The sequence below is a fragment of the Carassius gibelio genome, chromosome B5 (assembly GCF_023724105.1).
Source record: "Carassius gibelio isolate Cgi1373 ecotype wild population from Czech Republic chromosome B5, carGib1.2-hapl.c, whole genome shotgun sequence".
NCBI lineage: Eukaryota > Metazoa > Chordata > Actinopteri > Cypriniformes > Cyprinidae > Carassius > Carassius gibelio.
The window spans coordinates 1000823-1023978 of NC_068400.1; the positions used below are offsets into that span (position 1 = coordinate 1000823).

The window sequence follows — 23156 nt, forward strand, 5'->3', positions numbered from 1 at the left end:
GTCTAGTACAGAACGCATGGCCAGGTTTTTCATTATTTTCATTTTTTTAATGAAAGACAAGAAAAGAAGGAAAAGTGCTAGTATTAGTTGGTTAAGTGCTGGCGAAAAAGATGAGTCTTTAGATGTTTCTGGAAAATGAGTAAAGACTCAGCTGTACGAATTGAGATTGGGAGGTCATTCCACCAGCTGGGCACAGTCCACAGAAGGACTGTGAGAGTGATTTTGAACTTAGTGATTTTGAGTTATGTTTAACGAACCCAGCTGTATAGAGAAGTGGTGATGAAACGATAGGTTAGCTGGAACCACCAGGAGTTCTGTTTTAGTAAGGTTGAGCTGAAGGTGATGGTCATTCATCCAGCTAGAAATGTCACTGAGACAGGCTGAAATGTGAGCAGCTACCGTCGGGTCATCTGGCTGGAATGAGAAGTAGAGTTGGGTGTCATCAGCATAGCAGTGATAAGAAAAGCCATGCTTCTGAATGACAGATCCTCATGATGTCATGTAGATGGAGAAGAGAAGTGCACTATCAGACAACTTTGCAATTACTGTACTGCTCTAATGTTGAATATTTCTCATGGGGATTTAATAATTTTGGATTTTTCAGTCGGAGTTAAACCTCTTTTTTTTGGCCCATTTTATCAGTAAAGGAAGAAATGGCTAATAATTATTCACACTTGAATATAAGGAGTTTTTTTTTTCTTCCAGCTTTCATGGTCAACTACGTATACATCACACTCGTTGCCTTCTCTAGTGCAGCTCAACCAAAGTCTCATCCCATTCATCAATATTTGTGATATCCCAAATCCCAAAAAATATTTGTTGTAGTCCAAAACACTTGTTCGTTGTAGTTTTTAAAATCTGATTTTTGTTAAATAAAATATCTCCTTTTGAATTTGTGCATTGTAACTCTGCAGAACTATTTTATGCTCAAACATAAAAATTCAAAGCATAATAGCACTTTAAATGTGAGGATGTTTTATTAATCAGTCCAATAATAATCATTCCAGTTTCTTGGTTTAATTAGGCATACATAATGGGAGCGAAATGATACAGTGCCTCACGACTTACTAAAATAAAGAAAATGATTTAACACGGAACATTTTTTTAATCAGTGTACAGACAAATATATTTTTATATCAAATATCTTATCTGTCAAAATAAAGGACAGGGAAAGTATAACAAAGTAGTGTGTGACAAGCATTTTGTTTTATTAAAGGAATTTTAAAATGTAAATTAAAATATAGGACTTATACAGTATGTAAGAATATTAACATGTTGCATATAAATCCATGTAGCCTAGCTCATTAAAATAGGCTACCACTTTAAATGCTCCGATGCAAAGCAAACCAACATTTCTTTAAGATAAAATAACACATGATTCATATCATATAAATAATACTGCACACCTATTAAATGTGTCAAATCTAAAATAAGGTGTAATACTGTGTAGCTTAGAGAAAATATAAGCACAGGTTCATAGGCTTGATATTAATCCTGCAAGAATTAATTCTAAGAATCCCACATAACTCAAACCGCAAACCTCTCACGGGCATCTTCATCAGATTTCTCATGCAGGCCATTGATAAGAGATTCCATCACCTCTTGTAACTCTTCTTTTCCTCAATTTGGTGACAGTTTTATTAGGGGTTCGAGCACGCAGTGCTGAAACCCTATTGTAATTGTTAGGATTTTTATTATTATTATTCCGCCCTAGAACTGATGGTGCAGCCCAAACCGTAAGGCCTAGAGAGCTGAAATTTGGACAGATCGTAGAGCTCAATATGGGGAGAACTTATCAAAGTCTCAGCCCAATCAGCCAAACGGGGGCGCTATAGTGCAAAAAACTAAAATTTTAGACATTTTTGGCCTCAGGTCGTAAACCGTTAGCCGTAGACTCAAAAACATGCCAACGTTACAATCCTTGGGTTAGCCCGAACAAAAGTGCACACCGCCTTTTTTTGCTCTACGGCGCATGGTTTTCTCGGAAAATTTAGGTATATCTGAAACCTACTTTTTGCGAACTAGTCCTAGGTTTTTCACCCGATCAGAACCAAACCACTGCAGAAATATTCTCTGGACACTGAATATCAATAATTACCTTTGTCTGAAGGTATCTCAAAAAACATGGCCGCCATTGGCCAAACAGATTTAAACACCTATTTGACAGGGTTAACGGAGGTCAATCGGAAAGAAACTCGGTGGGCGTGTTCCACAAATGGCCCTAAAGGTCTGTAAGAATTTTGAAATAAATCAGCCACTAGTTAGCAAGTTTTTTGGCTCTGTAATCACGCGGTGTTTCACATATCAACACAATATGCATATTATTTGATAGATCTCCTCATAATGCACAACTTTGCCTCAAGAATCATTGCTGTCAATCAAATCGTTCATTAATTATTAAAAACCTACTTTTGGGAACTAGTCCTAGGTATTTTGCCCGATCTGAACCAAACCACCATAGTAATATTCTGTGGACTCCGAGATCAATAATTATCGAAAACGTGTTGAATTTTTTCTTCCTATTAGCTTTAAAGGGGTCATTTAGAAAAGGGGAGTGGCCAAACATACCCCAAAGCCTATAAAACCAAAACAAATAGTCAAAACTTTATGAAACTTGGTGAAAACATATGGCAGATGACTCTTAACACATATGCAAAGTTTTATGAAGATCAGTCCATAGGTGGCGCTATAACAGTTGAAAATGTCTCAAAAACACAAATTTTCAATAAAAAAATTAACACAATTTGTAGAACATGTTCATACATTCACACAAACACTAGAGCTTCATATCTTATGATAGATATTTTTAATTTAAATTAAATTTAAGATATCCTTTTTGTGAGCAACTTTGCCTCTTGGAGTGAAGCTGTTAATCAAATCATTCTTTTAAACATTCACAAATATGTAAAAAAATATACTTTTGAGAACTTGTCCTGGGCTTTTCGCCCGATCGGAACTAAACCACTGCAGTAATATTCTGTGGACTCTCTAGATCAATAATTATCGAAGGAAATTATGAATTTTGTCTTTTGGTTAGCTATATTAAACCAAAACAAATGGTCAAAACTTGGTTAAAACGTGGCAGATGACCCTTAACAATCATGCAGAGTTTCATGGGGTTCGGACTATATGTGGCGCTATAACTGTTCAAAAGACTTCAATAAAACAATATTTCTGTTCTAAATGGCTTCAAACTGCCAATAAAAAAAAAAAAAAAACTCATATTCACACATACCTTAAATTTGCAAACATTCTAAACAAGCATGCACATATTTAGGAAGATTGGGCAAAAAAAAAGCACTATAATAGTGATAAAGCTTAAAAACAAAGTGTTGTATGAGAAATTGCATTCATAACCACTAGATGGCAGTGGAAGACCACTAATGGGCTCACTAAATTAACAAAAATCAGTACTTTTCATTTGTTTGCTTGCACACATTTTAACATCACTGAAATAACATTTGAAATTGGATCAAAGTTTAGCATTTTGTTCAAATATTAGTTTTTACAATTATGCCAGAATTATGCCAATGATATACAAACTTAAAAAGAGAAGACAATCTCTGTATCTTTGTGTGTGTGTGTGTGTGTGTGTAAGCATGCTTAATGATTATTGATATAATATTTTAACCATTTCATTTCTGTGTATATGTATGTGTGTGTATCTATGTGTGTGAGCCTATTCTCCATTTTAGATGTGTTTTACTGTCAGCCATACATCCAGGTTGGCCTAGACCTTAAAACCATAACACATTTTAAGCCCTGGTAAATGCTCGAACCCCGGTAAATGCTGCTTGCACTTTTAAATCAGTTTTGCTATTTCTTTGCTCATTTCTGCATTTTGTCTTTTGCAGTCTTTTATCTACACTTTATCAAACTCAACTGCCTTTGAGATTTAAACAATCATGACCCTATTTTTCCACATCTGATCCATTAAAACTTCCATCTTAGTGAGGTCATTGATAGCTTACAAGAAGACCAGGTTGGAGACCTTTTCTTTGTCAGATTTCTGCTTCTTCATCTCGCTACTTTTTGTTGGAGTGATATCACGCTATTTCTCAGAATTCCCATTACCTTTTTCCATGTTGATTGAAGCGGACTGCTCCCTGCTCCCCGACCTGCTCCCCTACCAGCAGAATAAAGATTTTCGGTGGTTTCGAGTTCTGACGGGTCTTCTGCATCTTTAAGTTTTAAGATGATGTCTTTATAAACTTTACAGAAACAAGCACCTGTACTTTAGAAGTAACAGTTATCAGAACAAAAATCAGAGCTTGAACAAGCAGTATAAAAGGTAAAACATGCGCCTAGCCCGCCATTTGCCCAGAAGTCCTCAATTAATTACCTCATCCGTGAACATGCTCCTTCAAAGCGTCATCAAGCTTCACCTTTAATAGTAATAATTCCTTACATTTATATAGCGCTTTTCTAGACACTCAAAGCACTTACATAGTCAGGGGGTATCTCCTCATCCACCACCAGTGTGCAGTATCCACCTGGATGATGCGACGGCAGCCATAGTGCGCCAGAACGCCCACCACACACCAGCTTACTGATGGAGAGGAGACAGAGCGATGAAGCCAATCAGCAGATATTGGGATTGTTAGGAGGCCATGATGGTCGGAGGCCAATGGGCGAATTTAGCCATGATGCCGAGGTCACACCTCTACTCTTTCCGAAAGACATCCTGGGATTTTTAATGACCACAGAGAGTCAGGACCTTGGTTTAACGTCTCATCCGAAGGACGGTGCTTGTTGACAGTGTAGTGTCCCCATCACTACACTGGGGCGCTAGGACCCACACAGACCACAGGGTTAGCACCCCCTGCTGGCCTCAATAGCACCTCTTCCAGCAGCAACCTAGTTTTCTCAGAGGTCTCCCATCCAGGTACTGACCAGGCTCAGCCCTGCTTAGCTTCAGTGGGCAACCGGTCTTGGGCTCCAGGGTGATATGGCTTTGTTATTGTTTTGAAAATCCAACCTCTAGTGGCAAAACCTTACATATACTGTGACTTAAAAAAAAAAAATCATAGTGAGCGACAGGCTAAAAACCTTACCCTTACCAGCATAAATGCTATTTAACTTAATTAAAATAATATTTAATTTACTTTTTTGATGTAATATTGATGAAAGCATTCATAATATTATGTTTTTTTTTTAATTTACAATTATTTGTTGTTATATTAAATCTGTGTTTGATTATTATTTCGGATGCAAAAGGCACAGATTTCGTGGAATGAACAATATAAAAATCTAGGTGCATTATACTGAAAAGAGCCATAGGACTGTATTCTTGTCTGTACATCCATCGACAGCAAGTTTTGCAATAAATCAGACAAGGTCCATAAGTAATGCTGACTGCACCTCTGCACCCTTATAGTATAGAAATGATAAAGGGATAGATCCATAATACTTCTGTTAATCGTCAAATCACAAATGAAGATATTTTGATTGTAATCTGCGAGATTTTGGTCCTTCCATTGAAGGTCTGCAGGCATGTGTGTGGTGTTGCTCACGCAGGAGCCGGCATTCTGACATTATTATTTTTTATTTATTATTATTCCTTTATTTAACCAGCGGAAATCATATTGAGACGATAGTCTCTTTTTCAAATGGTCCCTGGCCAAGAAAGGCAGCACTTAAAAATGTAAAAAAAAAAAAAAAAAAAAAAAAAAAACATCTAAAACAAACAAAGCATACCAAATTACACAATAACATATCAACACCACATAAACCATACCACAACACATAACAGAGACAAAAGTCAAAGCTCCATACAAGAATCAAAACAGAACAGCAGTCTATATAAAATCACACTTACAGCTGAAGGTTTCTGTGACATATAATTTAAAATCATTAAGTGGGATAATAGTGCTTATCTTCAACTGTTTCTGCAAAGCATTCCATGTTGAAGGAGCATTGTAACGGATGGCGATTTTACCAAATTCAGATTTTACAGCAGGTGTAGTAAAAAGAATGCTATTATTAGACCTAAGATTGTATCTATTGTGTTCTACAAAATAGAAAACTGATAAATAAGAGATAAACATAGAACCCAGATATTCTGTGCCTTGTTTACAATCAGAGGAAGGCATCCTGAAGATTAACAGAGAGGGTGACTTGACTAGGCTTACTTATTTGAACCAGAATACACAGATCATGAACTAAGCGTGATAGATGTTCTACGTCAGAATGATGGCTCCTGAACTTTCAATGGAGGGACAGAAACCCTCATTACAAATGTCTTCATTTTTGTTTACCATAGTACTGTGTACTATGACTTTTTGAAGTTGCTGGGCTCACAATTTTGCGTAATGGATAATAAAAAAAGACAGAACATCCCACAGACATACACTAAAGGAGGAACTCCAGCCACATATTAACACCCAGACCACCCTAGCAACCACATAGCAACACTAAATTCACCTCTGAACACCTTAGCATCTGCATGACAAATTCCTGTCATCAACTGACAAATCCTTAGCATTGAGGCGGCAACTTTTTATAATGATTAAGAACCACTCACATTTTTGTAAGATGTTAATGAAACTTTTAGATAATTTTACACAGAATGTAGAAGGATCTTCCTTTTTAAAGATTTCATATGATTCATATGTTTTTCTTTATGTCACTTTTATCTGTCTAAAGATGTAAGGATGCTGTGGAGATGCTGAATAAGTATGGAGCTCACCTCTCCCGTGATGAATTGCAGGATACTGGAACGGAGCTGTGCCGGTCTCTTTCTCTCTCTCTCTATCACACACACACACACACACACACACGCACTTTATCTCATCCCCCACCCCCCTTATTCTTTAACATGTACTCAGGCAGATATTTTTGGTATTTGGCTCTAAACACGACAACAACTGACTCGTGGCATATCAGACCTTTAGGTACATCAGCTAGTCAATCTACATACACTGAAAACAAAATCACTCAGAAATTTCTAGTAATCTTTATTTCATTTACACCTGTAAAAAAAATATCTCTCCTGGTTTATCGGTGTTGTCAAATCAAACGGTGGAAAAATAAAGAAAGGATTGATAATAATAATGGTATACAAATCGTAATCTTTCACTAAATAATATAGTACTAGTAGTCTGCTAAGCAGTTTGTATGTAGTTTGACAGGCAAGGGTAATGTTTTTAATATCAGTTGATTCAAATTATTAAATTTAATGAATTCTAACTTGGTTTATCTTGTCAGAATTTAGAGTCAGAACTGTCTTATAAAACAAGATTAAACTGCACTCACCCCTAAATGGCAATAATAAATCACCTCCACATTTATAACGGATCAGGAATTAGTTTAAAGCTGCTGTCTTGGTGAAATGAGGTTGCGATCTTCTCATGATTCACAGATCGGCGTATAGAACATATGCCATGACTGAATTTTCAGGGGCTGAAATAATGAGAGTAGCGTCAGTGCTCATGTAGAAATTCTGGTGCATTTCACAGTCTTGCTGCAAGTGGCGACTTGGAGGGACTGAAGATATGGAAGTTAGCTGGGGTTGATATGGCCACGTCTGGGTATGATGGGAAGACACCAGTTGAAGTGGTGAGTTAATGGAGCACTGTGTGTAATAGATAACCATAAGAGAAGAACTAGTGCCTGCAGTGTCCTGTTCTTCATAAAACTGTTTGAGTGGAGTTACGGATATGAAGCATTTATCTGTGATGTTTCTCATTTCTCAAATCAAATTGGAAAAAGTATTTGCAAAATTACTAATTATTCAATGTGACTTTGTTTTTGTCAGCAAAGCAAATATCAAATGTATATGTTAAGAAATGTTGAAAATGTCATGCTTCCTGTAATAATTAATGAATTGGCCTATCAACTACAGGCAAGAGCATTTGGATGTAAGGAGGTTGTGGACTTCCTAGAGGCTGCTTAGGGCCAAATTCAGGTATGGAACATTTACAATAACACACACACACACACACATTTAGATACATGTTTCTAAATGAGAACCTACCAGACTTTTCATGCTTTATTGCATCAAATTAAACTTAGCTTATCAAATAGGTTTCAATGTTTCAGCATTTGTGGGCTGCGTTGCTAACATAGCCTTCTTTGAAGAAGTCATATGACATTGCTAAGAACATAATTCTGTGTATTTGGTGTAATGCAATGTTTATGCAGTTTAAGGATCAAAAAAACAGATTATTTTCCACATACTGTATATTATTGTTTCTCCTCTATGCCCCGCCTTCTGAAACAAGTTGATTTTAACGAAGCACATCGATCTGAAGAGTGAGGTGTGCTCTGATTATGGGTTACCATACTAGGCAGATGTCACGACTTTCACTTTCACTTTTACAAACAGGGCATTTGTTGCATCCAGTGGGGACATAATTACTGATTATAATGACTTATACTGCCTCTTTTGCGTCACATTGCATCATGCCACGTTAACATTATCATGTCTGCATTTGTGATCATAGAAACAACAAGTGCTACTCTACACTGCTCAAAATGTGTGTTTTAATAGTCAGTGACAAATTCTTTACAAATGAAAACATACTTACAGGCTGTGAGTCAGAAGCACCAGACTGTCTTTGCAAAGTTGGAACTGCCCCACTTTATAGAAACAGCCTTTGTGTACAGCTGGCACTGTATGCTACTGGTTCAGGTTTCTGGAAACAGTCCTTCTTAAAATGTGCTGCACACACTCTAATATTTGGGATAAACTGTTCTGGAACAGTGTTGTAAATACAGTTTAACCACTGATTTCTAGTCGTGTCCTCTTTTGAAAGCCCAAATAAAGTAGTTTTGCTTTCACTAGAAAAACACAGCATCTCCAAGACATGGCGGCGGCAACAACACTACAGTGAGAATAACAGTTCCGCCTTCTTTCTTTTCTGTATACATTTGGGTGTTGTAATTCAAAGCTTCCCACACAGTGAGGTAATCATTTGGGGGCGTGTTTTAATGGACCATTTTAGGATGGCCTTGTTGAGTCTTAACCTTTTAAAAAAATATTTATTTGGGTTTGAGATTTATTCTTTGCAGCTTTAGGGATCTTATCTACGCACAAACGGCTTGTAATACTCCAAAGAGAAAGGAAAACTTGAAAAATTTGCATCATATGACCCCTTTAAAGGATTACTCCACTTCCAGAATAAAAATGTCCTGAATAATTTACTCACCCCTATGTCATCCAAGATATTTATGTCTTTCTTTCTTCAGTCGCAAAGAAATGAAGAAATGAAGTCTTTTGAGGAAAACATTCCAGGATTTGTATCCATATAGTGGACTTCAGTGGTGCTCAATGGTTTAAAGGTTAAGAATGCAGCAACATCGATAGACTCTAAACGATCCCAGCCAAGGAATAAATTGCTTATCTAGCGAAAGTCATTTTCTTAAAAACAAAATACATATATTTATACACTTTTTAAACACAAATGCTTGTCTTGTCTAGCTTTGCAATGCATACACTGTGCACTGGAATGTTTTCTTCTAAAAACTTAATTTCCATGTGACTGAATATATATATATATATATATATCTATTATATATTATATATATATACACAGGTGCTGGTAATATAATTAGAATATCATCAAAAAGTTGATTTATTTCACTAATTCCATTAAAAAAGTGAAACTTGTATATTCATTCGTTACACAGAGACTGATATATTTCAAATGTTTATTTTTTTTATTTTGATGATTATAACTGTCAACTAAGGAAAATCCCAAATTCAGTGTCTCAGAAAATTTGAATATTGTGAAAAGGTTGAATACTGAAGACAACACACTCACTTATCAGCTAATTAACTCAAAACACCTGCAAAGCCTTTAAATGGTCTCTCAGTCTAGTTCAGTAGGCTACACAATCATGGGGAAGACTGCTGACTTGACAGTTGTCCAAAAGACGACCATTGACACCTTGCACAAGGAGGGCAAGACACAAAATGTTAATGCAAAAGAGGCTGGCTGTTCACAGAGCTCTGTGTCCAAGCACATTAATACAGAGGTGAAAGGAAGGAAAAGATGTGTTAGAAAAGTGTACAAGCAATAGGGATAACCGCACCCTGGAGAGGATTGTGAAACAAAACCCATTCAAAAATGTGGGGGAGATTCACAAAGAGTGGACTGCAGCTGGAGTCAGTGCTTCAAGAACCACTACACACAGACGTATGCAAGACATTGGTTTCAGCTTCGCATTCCTTGTGTCAAGCCACTCTTGAACAACAGACAGCGTCAGATGCTGGTGTTGGTCCACTGTGTTTTCTGAGGTCCAAGGTCAATGCAGCCGTACACCAGGAAGTTTTAGAGCACTTCATGCTTCCTGCTGCTGACCAAGTTTATGGAGATGCAGATTTCATTTTCCAACAGGACTTGGCACCTGCTCACAGTGCCAAAGCTACCAGAACCTGGTTTTAGGACCATGGTATCCCTGTTCTTAATTGGCCAGCAAACTCGCCTGACCTTAACCCCATAGAAAATCTATCAGCGCAACCTGGGCTCTCATAACACCTGAGCAGTGCCACAGACTGATCGACTCCATGCGACGCCGCATTGCTGCAGTAATTCAGACAAAAGGAGCCTCAACTAAGTATTGAGTGATGTACATGCTCATACTTTTTAGTTGGCCAAGATTTCTAAAAATCCTTTCTTTGTATTATTGGTCTTAAGTAATATTCTAATTTTCTGAGATACTGAATTTGGGATTTTCCTTAGTTGTCAGTTCTAATCATCAAAATTTAAGGAAATGAATATATGAAATATATCAGTCTGTGTGTAATGAATGAATATAATACACAAGTTTCATTTTTGGAATGGAATTAGTGAAATAAATCAACTTTTTGATGATATTCTAATTATATGACCAGCACCTGTGTGTGTGTGTATGTGTGTATGTATGTATGTATGTGTATATATATATATATATATATATATATATATATATATATATACACACACACACACACACACACACACACACACAGGTGCTGGTTATATATATATATATATATATATATATATATATATATATACACAGCTCATCATGATTTGTTAAAGCTTAAGACTGTTAATCAAATGACCTCTAAACTGCAGTCACATTGAATGCAGAGCAATACAGAAGTGTGCTTACATCTGTTCTGTTTGTTCTCTAGAATGGGGAGTTTATCAGATGAATTCTTTTCCAACAAGAATCCTGAGGAGGCTAGCTGTCACTTCCAGCAATTATCATCTGTCCACTTTCTCATCTCATTCAATAGTAGTTAAAAAATATTAATAATAATCCATTGTGCTTTAACAGTATACTTTTAGATTTGAATGCATTGTTCATAAGGGATCATCATTTCTGCATATGCTAATTTTCTGAGAATTGTACAGTACAGGATATGGTAACTGCTGATTTCAAAACTATCTGAAAATCTTTTTGGGGATAATTATCATTTCTGTGATGGTGTGATGATAACATTTACATTTATTAGTTTAGTAAAAGCTTTTATCCAAATGAGGATTTTTTTTTTCTGTCCATCACATTCTGATTAAGGGCCTTATTTTAACGATCTAAATGCAAAGTTTAAAGCGTACGGCGTAGGTGCACTCAGGGCATGTCCAAAATCGTGTCCAAATCCACTTTTGCTATTTTAACGACTATTAAACTGCTATTAAACTGTTGGCGCGCACGGGCACATGGTCTAAACGGGTTGTCCTTATTCTCTTAATGAGTAATGAGTGTAACATGCAATAAACCAATCAGAGTCTAATCTTCCATTCCCTTTAAGAGCCAGTTGCGTTCGTGCCATGACGGATTTGCTATTTACACGGTGGAATTTTGCAAAGACAGAACGCATCTCCGAGATGAAACTGAGCTGCTCATGTGCAAGAAAATAGATAGCCTAATTCTGATACATTCGACAAAAAATCTTATGCATTGCAATCCTTTAACTTTTTATATTTGGCATGTTTCTGTGCTGCTGTGTGTCACTGTGTTTAATAAGCAGTGAGTACGCTCTTTAAAAGAAAAAACATTTTAGACTTTAGACCAGGTTTGAGCTGGTCTATGGTGCAGTCTATTTTCAGCTCCTTAAAATAACAATGCGCCTAAACATACCTCTTTTTTAGACCAGCACGCCCATGGGGCAAAAATGAGCACAAATGCATTTGCTAATTAAACGATGTGATGCTGGACGGGAAAATGCGAACTGAAACTAGCAAACACACTTGTGCTGCGCCTTGCGTCACATTGCGCCGGGTGTATTATAGGGCCCTCAATGTGTTGCTTTCATTCATATATGTTTATAAAATGTATACATGCTTTATCTGAAAATCATTAAAACTTCCAATATCTCACTGTTCAACCATATATAAAAAGAACATAAGCACTTGATCGTTGTGGCTGACTGAAAAAAAAAGAGAGAAAACTTTGATGTTCCAAAAATGCTGAATGTTTCATTTAAATTCTCCTTGAAAATTAAATTAACAAATTGATCTATTGGCATTTAAAGATGTGTTTCTAAATAAAAATAAATAGTTTTTTCTTTCTTAAATGTCGTTTTATTCTTCAGCAAATCTGTATTTCTTCTAATTGTTTGAATTTTTGTTCACCAGGAAAAATCTACTTAATTAAACTGCCACATCAATAAAATTCTCTTAAAATACCTACTTTTAAATATATGTCTGTATGTCTCAGTCACGGAAAATGAGAGAAAAACACTATAGTCAAAATATTTAATATATTTAATATGTAATATTCACAGATGAAAGTTTGGTACTTAAGTTTGGAAGTTATGTGCATTTCTTAGAACGAATTCAAGCAGGATAAATGTCAAGCCTGTGTCTGAGCCTGTGCTTATATTTTTTCTCTAAGCTACATGGTATTAAACCATATTTTAGATTTGATACATTTAAAAGGTGTGCAGTATTATTTATATTATATGACGTATGTGTTATATTATTCAAAAGAAACTGGTTTACTTTGCATCTGAGCATTAAAAGTGGTAGCCTTTTAGGGGGGTAGGCTACATGGATTAATATGCAATGTCAGTATTTTCATATAGTATGCCTATATTTTAATTTATATTTTAAAATTCCTTTAATAAAACAACATGCATTTTTGTTATTCGTTACCTGTCCTTTATTTTGACAGATAACTTCTTGGGAAAAAGACATTTGTCTGTAAACTGATTAAGAAATTGTTGCATGTTTAAACGTGAAGCACTGTATAATTTCGTTCACATTATGCTTAATTAGCCTAAAACAAGAAATGAATAAATTAAACCTGCACGATTTAGCTAAATCTTTGAAACTCTAAAGAATGGACGGATTAATAAACCGTCCTCTCACGATTAAACTCATGTTCTCTCATTATAATCAACAAAATGCACACAATGTAAAAATAACTTTATTAATTGACAACTTAAGTGATTTTAAAAGGAACCTTCTTTACTTGCTTTTAGTTCTGGGCGATAGCATATGGCCTAAAACAAATCTGATTTATGATTTAAATCGTTTTTAAAATCAATATTCAAATGACAAATAAATTTTTCAAAACAAGTTTTAATATAGTTATACATTTATAACTGAGACAAGATGATAAAAACTGTAATGTTATTACCTTTAATGCTTGAAAGACCTTTATTTTATTTTATTATTATTTTTTATTTGTTAATACTAGCCCATCATGCATCTAACCATCCACTCAGTGTTAAGAGCTGTTCAGATTCAAACTGCAGCTCCACAGTGAGTCAGTGTCATGGACACTGAGCAAGTGTAAATATATTTTCTAGTCTATATTTCCATCTCGTTATGCCTATGGTTTAGTTTTTTTTTTTTTTTTTTTGATGTTCTTATATAACTTATTTGTAAATAGAGCAGTCACCGGACACGAGAGTTGTCATCCGTGACCTGCTGTGCTAAAAGTGTGTCTAAACTTGATGACATCACACTATTAGTGTCAAATCATCTGAACACAGTGTCAGTACATTTCATCATAAACAGAATGAGCATCAGTTCACTGATGGGGATCGTGTCCAGTGTATCCATCACTGGGTTCTGTTGTCTTTTGTCGGCTCGCGCCACTTGTGTCTGGTGTAGACCTGGCGTGCGTTTTTTTAATGGGTTATGTAACAGCCCTGCTTGTTTTTAATGTTTTTATTAAATATCTGTATTGACTGCATGGTCATACCATCGTATTCTTTACTGCAACGTGACCTACAAAAGTAAGGCTTGGTGAGTCGAGCAACGAGCATTGCTGCAGGTTGCTTTTGGCGGATGTTCTGTGCTTGTGCTGCCGTCTTAATTTCGTCGGGTGAAACATCACTCTTCCTCGGCAGCAGAGTCTGTGAGCAGCAACAACTTCCCCTCCGCGCTCAGAGCATTTAATATTCACTCCGATTTGCACACACTGATACCAGAAACACCTCTCGCCTTCACTCCGTGGATAAAGTATCTCAGTATGTTTGTAATGTTATGTTCATAACGTAGCCTATAAAAAAATAATAATAACAGGAGAGTTTCAAAGTGTCTTAGGCTATTGTGTGTAAACTTTTTTCCCTATCACATGCCAAACTAATAACACTGTAAGCATTAAATATTTAATTGCTGCTGCTGCTGTGCAAATTTTGTTTGTGATGAAAGAACAGTACTTTTTTGTCAGTTATTTTATCCAAACAGATTGATGAAGTTTCTTCAAGATTTCAAAATCAGATAGCCTAATGATAATGTAGCACTGTAAGATTAAATTTGTTTTAATGCATTATTGCTAAAGCGATTGCGTGTGAATGTGCTTTATCTGTTTAACTCATGCTTTAACCCAAAAATAATCAGTAAAAGAAACAGACAAACTCCTTAGCCTTTAACATCCCGCTCGACTCTTGCAGTCATTATAACCTGATCAAGCCATAGCTAAATATGTTTAACATGAATTCTTGCTGAATATATGCAGTTATATTACGGGCTGTTGTGGCATGAATCCAGTCAGAATCACTCCGCTCCGCAGCATGTCTCTGTCTCAGACTCACGGAGAGGGTTGAGCCCTGAGTGGAGCGTTGTGGATTTTAAAAAGGAAACCGATTTTCATAAAATCGATTTATCACCTAGCCCTACACTGTAAAATTTTTCCAGGATTTCAACAGATATAACTGTAATATTTCACAGTTAATTACATTATTACCAATTCACAGGCTTTAACTGTGATAATTCACAATATAATACCGTATTTAGACTTTTACTGTGAAAATAATGCAGGCGCGGGGCTTTTACAAGAAACTACTGTGAATGTCGTCTTTTTTGAGTGGCAACTGCGGCAGCGTCATCAGAGCTCTCTGATCTACGTGGTCTCATTCGGTGGATTCAGACAGCGGTAAGTGTTTAAATGTCAAACTTTATCAATTTTATGTTTTTTTTTTTATATGATAGTGCATGTAATTTAAAAGTATGAACCAAATTAGCGTTAGTTGTAGGTTCTGTTGTCATGTTTTTGTAACTTAGCTGGAGCAGACTCGCGTCGACGTTTAAGCGCGCAAATTTGAATGAAAAGACGTTGGTTGTAGTGTTAATTATACCGTATTAAGTTAACTGTGAGATGTCTGATTAGCTACACCGTCGAACATTTAACTTTAGCTTTACTTAAAGCTTATCTTAGTTACTCTAACAGCGTTCTCTCTTTTACCACAGCATTTTCTACATTGACCGACGATAAATAAAGTTATAAGGTAAGATGTGGCCTTAATGTGGGTATTATGACAGTTAAGATCAACTAAATAAATTATGGTGTTTGTGGATTTGGGCAAAGGTGGATATAATTCATCTCAAATTAGTAACTTTATAATTTTCTTCCCTGCTGTGTGTGTGAAACGGAGCAACCGATGTCTTTCTCGTCAACAGAAAAATGAAGTGCGCATGTCCATGTATTTTTTTTTTTTAATTATCTTGTCTCTGGAATTTTCCACTGCCAAAATAAATGTTTTGCGTGGCAGTTTTCCCGCTGTTAGACCAATGTGCACTTATCTGTGTTTTGCCAGTACATTAATGTTGGTTATAACTAGACAGTCCAAAGTAATTGCAGTGATTTGTATCTGTAGGATATACATTTGTAATTATTGTCTTTTAATCGTCATCTGGTAATGGTGTTTGTATATACAACTTAAATACAAACCGTATAGTTTAGTTTCCAGTAGCCTACAGGATGGTGATGTAGCTTTCTAGCTACACTACACACTGTTCATTTCCAGTGTTGGTGAATGGTCACGTGATCCGCGTTTTCAGTCGTTTTAATGTGGACGGAGATCAATTCTAATATGCAGCTAAAACGCTGGTGTGGACGGAGATCGTATTCGTTTTAATTCTCCGTTTCTAAACGAAAACGCAGTAGTGTGGACGGGGCCTTAATTTGTGTGTCTGTGCTGGAGACCAGACCAGATTAGACCAGAGACAAATCTTTAAAAAAGTCAGAAACAACTAGAAAACTGGGTGCTTTATTGTGAAAAAGATATAAGAAATGAAATGTTTATCACATCATCTGTGAACGGGTAATCATTCTAGGAGGAAGAGTACAAGTAGAAACAGCCATAGGGAGATGGACAGGCAACAGGCTCTTACTCCATCCTCTGCAAACGGAACATGTACATTATGTAAATTGTTGTGTGCGAATGCTTTGCCTAGGTAAATCACACACCTCTACTTTGGTGAAGGTCTATTCTACTGTGTTTGTGATGGAAATGTTTTTCAGTTCAGTTCAATGCATTTTTTTTCTGAATTACAGTACTTACACCTGAATTACACCTTTGTTTAAACTGAGCTAACTTTAGTTTGACTCTGTACTGCAAAAGCAGTGACCCACTGAAGGTGGTGACTGGGAACTGACACCTTTTTCATCAAACGAATTAAACTAACAGTTTTCTTCTGTTAGTCAGAGAGGTCACATGAACCAGCAAGTCTGCACTCTTATCAGGAAGCTCATTGACTTCGAATGGATGTCAATCTAATGTAAGCTGTGTTCCAATTTAAGAACGGACTAATGAAACACAGTATCTGTGTTAAAGGAACATGCTGACATTTTGTGACTTTATCTTATTCCCCGTATCCCCCAGAGTTAGATAAGTCTATACATACCCTTCTCATCTCCGTGCTTGCCGTAAGTCTGTCTGAGGCACCCACCGCTAGCCTAGCTTAGCACAAAGACTGGAGGTAAACGGCTCCAGCTAGCATACTGCTCCCAATAAGTGACAAAATAACGCCAACATTTTCCTATTTACATGTTGTGATTTGTATAGTCACAGTGACTCTAACCATCTTCTAACCGTATACATACTGGGAACTATATTCTCAGAAGGCGAAGCACTGCTACTTGGGGAGTGATTTTCTCACAGCACCTGAGAAGCCCTGTGGTGAGGAGCAGAGAGTTTGCTCAGAATTAGAGTAAATCACTCCAAAGAAGTAGCAGTGCTTCGCCTTCTGAGAATATAGTTCCCAGTATGTATACAGTTAGAAGATGGTTGTGTCTCATATGACCTTGTTATTTGTACACACTGTGACAATACAAATCACAACATGTAAATAGGAAAATGTTGGCGTTATTTTGTCACTTATTGAGAGCAGTATGCTAGCTGGAGCCGTTTACCTCCAGTCTTTGTGCTAAGCTAGGCTAGCGGTGGGTGCGTCAAACAGAGGCACTCAAGGAGATGAGAAGGGTATGTATGGACTTATCTAACTCTGGGGGATACGGTGAATAAGCTAAAGTCCCAAAAAGTTGGCGTGTTCCTTTAAGCTAGATGTAGTTATGCAGTAAGAAGTTTACTGAAGCTATTAAAGGGTTAGTTCACCCAAAATTTAAAAATCTGTCATTAATTACATCCCCCTCATGATGTTCCAAACACAAGAATTTTGTTCTACACAAATTAAGAAAATTAAGCAATCTGAGAGCTTTCTGATCCCACCTATAGACTACTATGTTATAACCATTTTCAAGTCCGAGTAAGGTAGTAAAACCATCGTTAAAATAGTCCATGTGACTACAGTGGTTCAACCTCAATGTTATGATGCGACGAGAATACTTTTTGTGCGCAATGCAATCACATGCATGATCGAGAACACATCACGTGAACAGCATCGGATACTGGCACAGAAAGGAAAAAAATTGTTGAATAAAGTCGGTATTCTATTTTGTTTTGTTTTGTTTCTGCGCAGTAAAAGTATTCTCGTCGCTTCATAACATTAAAGGGGGGGTGAAATGCTATTTCATGCATACTGAGTTTTTTACACTGTTAAAGAGTTGGATTCCCATGCTAAACATGGACAAAGTTTCAAAAATTAAGTTGTACGTTTGAAGGAGTATTTTTGTTCCCAAAATACTCCTTCCGGTTTGTCACAAGTTTCGGAAAGTTTTTTTCGAGTATGGCTCTGTGTGACGTTAGATGGAGCGGAATTTCCTTATATGGGTCCTAAGGCACTTTTGCCGGAAGAGCGCGCGCTCCAGTACAGCGAGGCTGAGCAGCACAGACATTTCACTGATCAGAGCGATTCACTAATCAGAGCGAGAGCGTTGCGAAAAGTCACAAAAGAAGTGTGTTTTTGGTTGCCAGGGCAAGCCAACCCTGCACAGATTACCAATAAAAACAGCATTAAGGGACCAGTGGATGGAGTTTATTTTTACAGAGCATCAACGGAGTTTTGCAAGTGTTTTTGTTTGTTCCCTGCATTTCGAAGATGCTTGTTCACAAGGCCCAGTTTGACGACGGATTTGCGTATCGTTTATTTCTTAAGGATGATGCAATCCCAAGGAAAAAGGGTCACGATCCTGTGTTGGAACCGCAGGCGGTGAGTAAAACTGCTTCAAATATCTCTGCCTCCTTGTTAGTGCGTCCCCTCCCATGCCAGAGACCCGGGTCATTGCTGCTGCTGCTGCTCTCGTTCAGTTTCAGCCTCGGGATCTGATTCTGGATCATAAATAAACGGGTGAATCTGACTGTAAGCCATGGTTTGTTTTGGATGATGGGTTTTCCCTCACGGTAATGTCACAGCTTCCACATGCGCTCAACGCAAAAGCCTATTCGCGCTCGTGACTCTTTAGCTCCGCCCACACGTCACGCCTCCAGCCGGTCGTGTTTTTCCGGGAAAAATCGGTACAGACTATCTTTCTCTTATGAATATAATAAAACTAAAGACTTTTTGGATTTATGAAGGATGCAGTACTACTCTATAGGTACTCAAGATTAACAGGATATTGAGTGAAAACGAGCATTTCACCCCCCCCTTTAAGGTTTAACCACTGTATACATATGGACTATTCTAACAATCTTTCCGGGCCTTGAAAGTAAAATAATTGCTGTCCATGGAGGATACAGAAAGCTTAAAACGTGTCTCCTCTCACTTAAACTGCGTCCTGTGCACTCACAATTCTCTCTATGCTCATGTGTTAGATATTAATTATTTTCGCAGGTTTTTATTTCTAGCCTTTTACAGCATGCAGTGTGAACGCTCTGATCCGTTAACATGGGCTCGAAAAAAAGGCGCATCACAGACAGACAGACTGGAGTTAGGCCGGCGACACACTGGATGCGTGGCGCAAGCGTCTCAGCTGCTTGGCATGTCCGTTTTTTAATTCGGCTCCCATGTTAACAGGTTAGAGCTTGCAGACGGCCTGCGTGAGGCCCGCGCGGAAAACGCGTGCATGCTAGAAATAGAACCGAGGCCTATTTTTCACGCGAAAAGATAATAATAGAATAGGACAATATGTTTATATATCATTTTGAACACAAATGCATATGACACTCTGATGTTTGAAAGTCTATAGGTTGACATATATTCAAATATAAACGTGCTATTTATTTGTGTCACCGGCCTTAGGCACATGCCCAGTCTGTTCTGTTCTCGTGCCGTTCTAGGCGCGCGCAATGCATTCTGATTGGATCGGATAGCATACTACAGGAGGTCAGGGCCGTGGAAAATTGTGCTATAAAGCGATTTACAAATCGCGGACCACAGGTTGAAAACCACTGGCTTAGGCTAATATTTAGCGTCTCCCGCCCTCTGGATTAAAGGCTTTGGTGCCACAAGGTTCTCCCATTCGGGTTGGCCCTGTCTCCCTGCATCTTTACGAAGGTCGCGGAAGGAGCCCTGGCTCCTCTCAGGGAACAAGGTGTCCGTATCCTCAACTACCTCGACGACTGGCTGATCCTAGCTCACTCTCAAGAGCGGTTGTGCGAGCACAGGGATCTAATGCTCAGACACCTCGCCCGACTGGGTCTTCAGGTCAACTGGGAAAAGAGCAAGCTCTCCCCTGTGCAGAGGATCTCTTTTCTCGGTATGGAAATAGACTCGGTCGCCATGTTCGCATGGCTTACGAAGGAGCGTGCACAGTCACTGCTGAATTGCCTGAGACATTTCGAGGGTAAGAGAGCGGTTCCACTGAAACGGTTTCACAGGCTCCTTGGGCATATGGCGTCCGCGGTGGCGGTCATACCGCTCTGGTTACCCCATATGAGACCGCTTCAGCACTGGCTTCACAACCGAGTCCCAAGATGGGCGTGGCAACAGGGCATGCTCCAAGTGACCATCACTCTGGCCTGCCCCCGAAACTTCACCCCGTGGTTGGTCCCCTCGATTCTATGGGCCGGCGTGCCCCTAGAACCGGTGTCCAGACATCTTGTTGTGTCAACAGATGCCTCTGTCACGGGCTGGGGTGCCATGTGCAACGTGCATGCTGCGTCGGGCTCCTGGACAGGACCCTGACTTCAGTGGCATGTCAATTGCCTCGAGTTGCTAGCAGTACGGCTTGCTCTGCACCACTTCAGGCACGTTCTGGTCCTTACGGACAACACTGCGACCGTAGCGTACATCAACCGTCAGGGTGGTCTACGCTCCCGCCGCATGTCACAACTCGCTCGCCATCTCCTCTTGTGGAGTCACAAGCATCTGAGGTCGCTTCGTGCCATTCACATTCAGGGCAGGCTCAATCGTGCAGCTGACGAGCTCTCACGGCAGCAGTCTCGCCCCGGGGAATGGAGACTCCACCCGAGTCGGTTCAGCTGATTCGGGAATGCTTCTGAGATGCTCAGGTAGACCTGTTTTCCTCTCCAGAAAATTGGTGCCAGTTGTTTTACTCCCTGACCGAAGGCACTCTAGGCACGGACGCCCTGGACCCTGGGCTTGCGCAAGTATGCGTTTCCTCCAGTGAGCCTTCTTGCACAGACGTTGTGCAAGATCAGGGAGGGTGAGGAGCAGGTCCTCATGGTTGAGTTTCAATAAATGTACTACCTCTGAAATGACTCCTCTAGGTATTGGTAGAGGTAGAGGACTACATAGCACATCGGTCCCATTCTCACTGGGTGACAGTCTAGGGGGGCATAAGACATATTTTGGTGAGGATTCTGTCCACAGTCCTTTTAGACATAGGTATATATTGGCACCCGAAAATCAGCCTATGGTTGAGTTACAATCACCACAGTGCACTAGTACATCAGTTCCTAAACCTCGATCTGATGATGTGAGACTGGTTGACCAAATGAGCACCATTGTGCAGCAGATAGGGAAGCAGCTAGCTGATAGCATCATGTCACACCTCAACACATCTAGCCCTACAGCTACTGTGCATACAAGTCCTGAAGAAACAGGCAATACAAAAGCACCTTCCCCCTTTAACACGCTAGATCTATCCCAAGTCCAGTTGATCACTCGGAGAGAAGTCAAAGACCCACCCGTTTTCCGAGGAGAGCGTTCAGATGCACTGGCTGTCTGAATGTGAGCAATTAATGAAAAATTCCGTAAGAAAAAGCAATGTTCAGCTGGAAAATCAAGCTGAGGAAATTATTGGAGCAGTGGTCGAGCACTCTTGGAGCGAGTGAAAACACGACATTCCGACTTGAAAAAAAAAAATCCCTCCTCGCTCAAGTCCAAACTGCTCACATAACTCTGCTCGGCAGCAGAAGATGCGCTGGCAAACGAGCGAGGGAGGGTTGATCCCATTCGGAACTACTGGATCTGAGTGGATCGTGAAACACTGCAAAACACTGTAAATCCCCATAACACAAACAACTAAATAAATTTACTGCAAATACTCACAACAGAGTCTAACAATTCTGTATTTCCTCAGCTTATTTTTGCTAATACTATGCAAAAAAAAAAAAAATCATCTGATCATATGATCAGATCAGTATGTTAAAATTAACAAGAAGCACTAAGATTGCAAAAAGGTCTGTCAAGCGCATAGCTTAGGCCAGTGGTTCCCAACCTTTTTCAACTCGCGGCCCACACAACCACACACGTATGTTTGCGCGGCCCACTTCAAAAGAATTAACTGACCCCAATATTGTTGGGTTAATAACTAAGTACTCAGAAGCTAGACTGTTAACTGTATTTATTGAATGAACTGGGGCTGTGTCATCTGAAACATATTTCCAAAAGAAAACCAATTACAGCTTTATCAAAAACTTGTAACGTCTCCAGAACAGACATAAGTCAAAATTATCACTATAGTAAAGATATAACAAAATGTATAGACTTTTGGCAAAAATAAAAAATAAAAATCCTGTGTACAGGGACTTTTTTATTTTTTGCCATGCATTGTTCATAGTTTATTAATTGTAGCGGTGCCTCAGGTGTTTGCAGTGTGTATACAGTGTGTATGCGGTCAGCAGCGAGAGTGCATATATATAACGCGAAAGCATATTAAAATAATGCACGAGTGCGAATCTCTCTGTTTGCACGCAGATTTCCTTTGCGCTGTCACAAAACCAGACGTGCTTGCTCCGATACACGCTGCTCTGCGCGGAGAGAGTGTGCGCACTTAAAACGTGTCTCCTCTCACTTAAACTGCGTCCTGTGCACTCACAATTCTCTCTATGCTCATGTGTTAGATATTAATTATTTTCGCAGGTTTTTATTTCTAGCCTTTTACAGCATGCAGTGTGAACGCTCTGATCCGTTAACATGGGCTCGAAAAAAAGGCGCATCACAGACAGACAGACTGGAGTTAGGCCGGCGACACACTGGATGCGTGGCGCAAGCGTCTCAGCTGCTTGGCATGTCCGTTTTTTAATTCGGCTCCCATGTTAACAGGTTAGAGCTTGCAGACGGCCTGCGTGAGGCCCGCGCGGAAAACGCGTGCATGCTAGAAATAGAACCGAGGCCTATTTTTCACGCGAAAAGATAATAATAGAATAGGACAATATGTTTATATATCATTTTGAACACAAATGC

The 23156-nt window shown here is 38.7% G+C and overlaps 1 protein-coding gene across 1 annotated transcript in view; it reads left to right on the top strand.

Annotated features, from left to right (window-relative positions):
- Window positions 1-11469, top strand: part of LOC127957822 (60 kDa lysophospholipase-like) — a 41740-nt gene extending 30271 nt beyond the window's left edge. Inside the window, exons 15-18 of the mRNA XM_052556518.1 lie at window positions 6646-6732; window positions 7458-7557; window positions 7844-7906; window positions 11123-11469. Of these exons, the coding sequence (XP_052412478.1) occupies window positions 6646-6732; window positions 7458-7557; window positions 7844-7894 (238 nt within the window). The 3' untranslated portion in view covers window positions 7895-7906; window positions 11123-11469. The remainder of the gene's footprint in view (window positions 1-6645; window positions 6733-7457; window positions 7558-7843; window positions 7907-11122) is intronic.
- Window positions 11470-23156: the final 11687 nt, after the last annotated feature.